This window comes from Octopus bimaculoides, chromosome 2 (genome assembly GCF_001194135.2).
Source record: "Octopus bimaculoides isolate UCB-OBI-ISO-001 chromosome 2, ASM119413v2, whole genome shotgun sequence".
NCBI classification, from domain to species: Eukaryota; Metazoa; Mollusca; class Cephalopoda; order Octopoda; family Octopodidae; genus Octopus; species Octopus bimaculoides.
This window is the reverse complement of record NC_068982.1, coordinates 34,013,032-34,015,380: the sequence shown is the minus strand read 5'-3', so window position 1 is coordinate 34,015,380 and position 2,349 is coordinate 34,013,032. Positions and strand designations below refer to the sequence as shown.

Here is a 2,349-nt window from a genome sequence, read left to right as displayed (position 1 = left end):
ATCGTCGTTTAACGTCCGCTTTCCATGCTAGCATGGGTTGGACGATTTGACTGAGGACTGGTGAAACCAGATGGCTACACCAGGCTCCAATCTGATTTGGCAGAGTTTCTACAGCTGGATGCCCTTCCTAACGCCAACCACTCAGAGAGTGTGGTGGGTGCTTTTTACATGCCACCGACACGAAGGCCAGTCAGGCAGTACTGGCAACGGCCACGCTCAAAATGGTTTATTTTATGTGCCACCTGCACAAGAGCCAGTCCAGGGGCACTGGCAAAAATCTCGCTCGAAAGTCCTTACACATGCCGCGGGCACAAGTGCCAGAAAGGCGACGCTGGGCACAGGTGCCATCACAGACCTTGAACCAAAAGTCAGAAACATTTGTTTTCTCGAATTATTCTTGTTTGATAGTTCAGTAGTCCTAGTTAGCAGCTCTGCAAAATGCTCAAGAGTAATCTTGTCTGGCATTTCAGACATTCTATATTCCTGTCTGGATAAGGACCAAGCAGTACACTTAACTTCTTCCCCTTGAAGTGACTGACTTTATTGGTAAGGTGCAGTGCCGTTTGAGCTAAACTAACTTTTTTTTTAAAGAAAAGAACTAATTGGCAAACAAATGCATACACATATGCATGCATACTCTCTCTCCACCCCACCATCATACACACACATGTACATGCATGCACTCACACACACAGTTATGTCATTAACTGATTCAGATGTATTTCATTACAAATGTTTATAATTGTTGTAGGATTTTCGAGCGAGATCGTTGCTGGTGCCCCTGGACTGGCTCTTGTGCGGGTGACACATGAGGTTTCTCGAGCAAGATGAGCGTGGCCGTTGCCAGTACCGCCTGACTGGCCTTCGTGCGGGTGACACGTAAAAGCACCCACTACACTCTCTGAGTGGTTGGCGTTAAGAAGGGCATCCAGCTGTAGAAACACTGCCAAATCAGATTGGAGCCTGGTGTAGCCATCTGGTTTCACCAGTCCTCAGTCAAATCGTCCAACCCATGCTAGCATGGAAAGCGGACGTTAAACGACGACGACGACTTGTTCTAGAATAATGCTAGTAATCTTAGCCAATATTGTCATGAGCAGTGACTCTGGGGTCAACATATTAGGTATTATTTTAAAGCAATACCTAGTTTTTTTGTCTCTATCTTTTATGTCATCTCCACTATTTCAATTGTTTTTGAAAGTATATTGAGAATTAAACAGAACTATCCTTACCTGATTGATAAGGAGTAACCAAATCGACTTTCACTGACTCTCACAAGAAAAGCCCCAAGACAACAATTCTCTAATAGTTCTTCTGATTTTCTGAAAAAAAAAAAAATATTATTTCATGTTTTAACTCCATCTGTGAAATATGGATGTAGCTTTGATTTTTAATTAATCTATGGTTTTTAATCTTGAGTATACAATATAATAAGATATTTCAGTGGTGTAATCTAATAAATATAAGCTGACTGATTAGCATGCTATATGTATGAACTGTTGTATAGTTTGAGTAGGTTAAATAGTTAAAATATGTTGTCTTTTATCTCCATTATGTTCCCATTAATATATTTACAAGTTTTTTTCAGTTACCTTTATTTACAACTTGCTTACAGGCTCATTTTTTTCTTGTAACTCACGTGGTTTTAATTTTCTAATCTATTCAGCTGTGGTAACTATTATTGTATCGTATCAACCAGATTGTTGGATGTGGTAATACATCACTGGTCACAAGACACTTCCTTGCATTGTTGTAGCTTTCAAACGATGCCACCTCATTGATTAGGTGGGCAGGTCAACATTCCACCTGACTGAGGCACCAGTCCATCACAGGGTAAACCATTTGCAACTGAGTGGTCTGGAGCAATATGAAATGAAGTGTTTTGCTCACAAACACAACATACTGCCAGTTGGAGAATCAAAACCACATTCTTGCAATTGTTAGTGCCACATCTTAACCACTTGACCATGAACCTTGACTGTGGTAATTATACTGTGTTTAAACATATTATATAATAAAGGCAACCACACTAAGCTGATTGATTGGGAGCTTAGGGTAAATGTACTGACTCTGATGTTTTTTTAATAATTTCCCTCATAAGTTTATGCCTAAAATGGAAATTTTATGCAACTGTAAATATGTAAATCAAAACTGAAAGAATAAAGCAAACTCCAAATTTATTCAGGATATAACATTTTTCAAAAAAGAAATTTAATGATAAAGATTACAGATTTACCTGCGACTTATAATGCCATGAAACCAAACTGCAAAATCTCCTGAAGTGTTTTTCACTTCATCCACCTGAGTTTTGACAAACCAATCAACTGATTTCAAAGATGAAGTGTGGGC

General features: G+C 39.3%; 1 protein-coding gene across 1 annotated transcript in view; it reads right to left on the bottom strand.

Annotated features, from left to right (window-relative positions):
- Window positions 1-2,349, bottom strand: part of LOC106879565 (myosin-IIIb) — a 114,320-nt gene that overhangs the window by 13,202 nt on the left and 98,769 nt on the right. Inside the window, exons 24-25 of the mRNA XM_014929199.2 lie at window positions 2,237-2,349; window positions 1,233-1,322 (exon numbers count right to left, since the gene is read on the bottom strand). The exon at window positions 2,237-2,349 is cut by the window's right edge and continues 42 nt beyond it. Coding sequence (XP_014784685.1) covers window positions 1,233-1,322; window positions 2,237-2,349 — 203 coding nt within the window. The remainder of the gene's footprint in view (window positions 1-1,232; window positions 1,323-2,236) is intronic.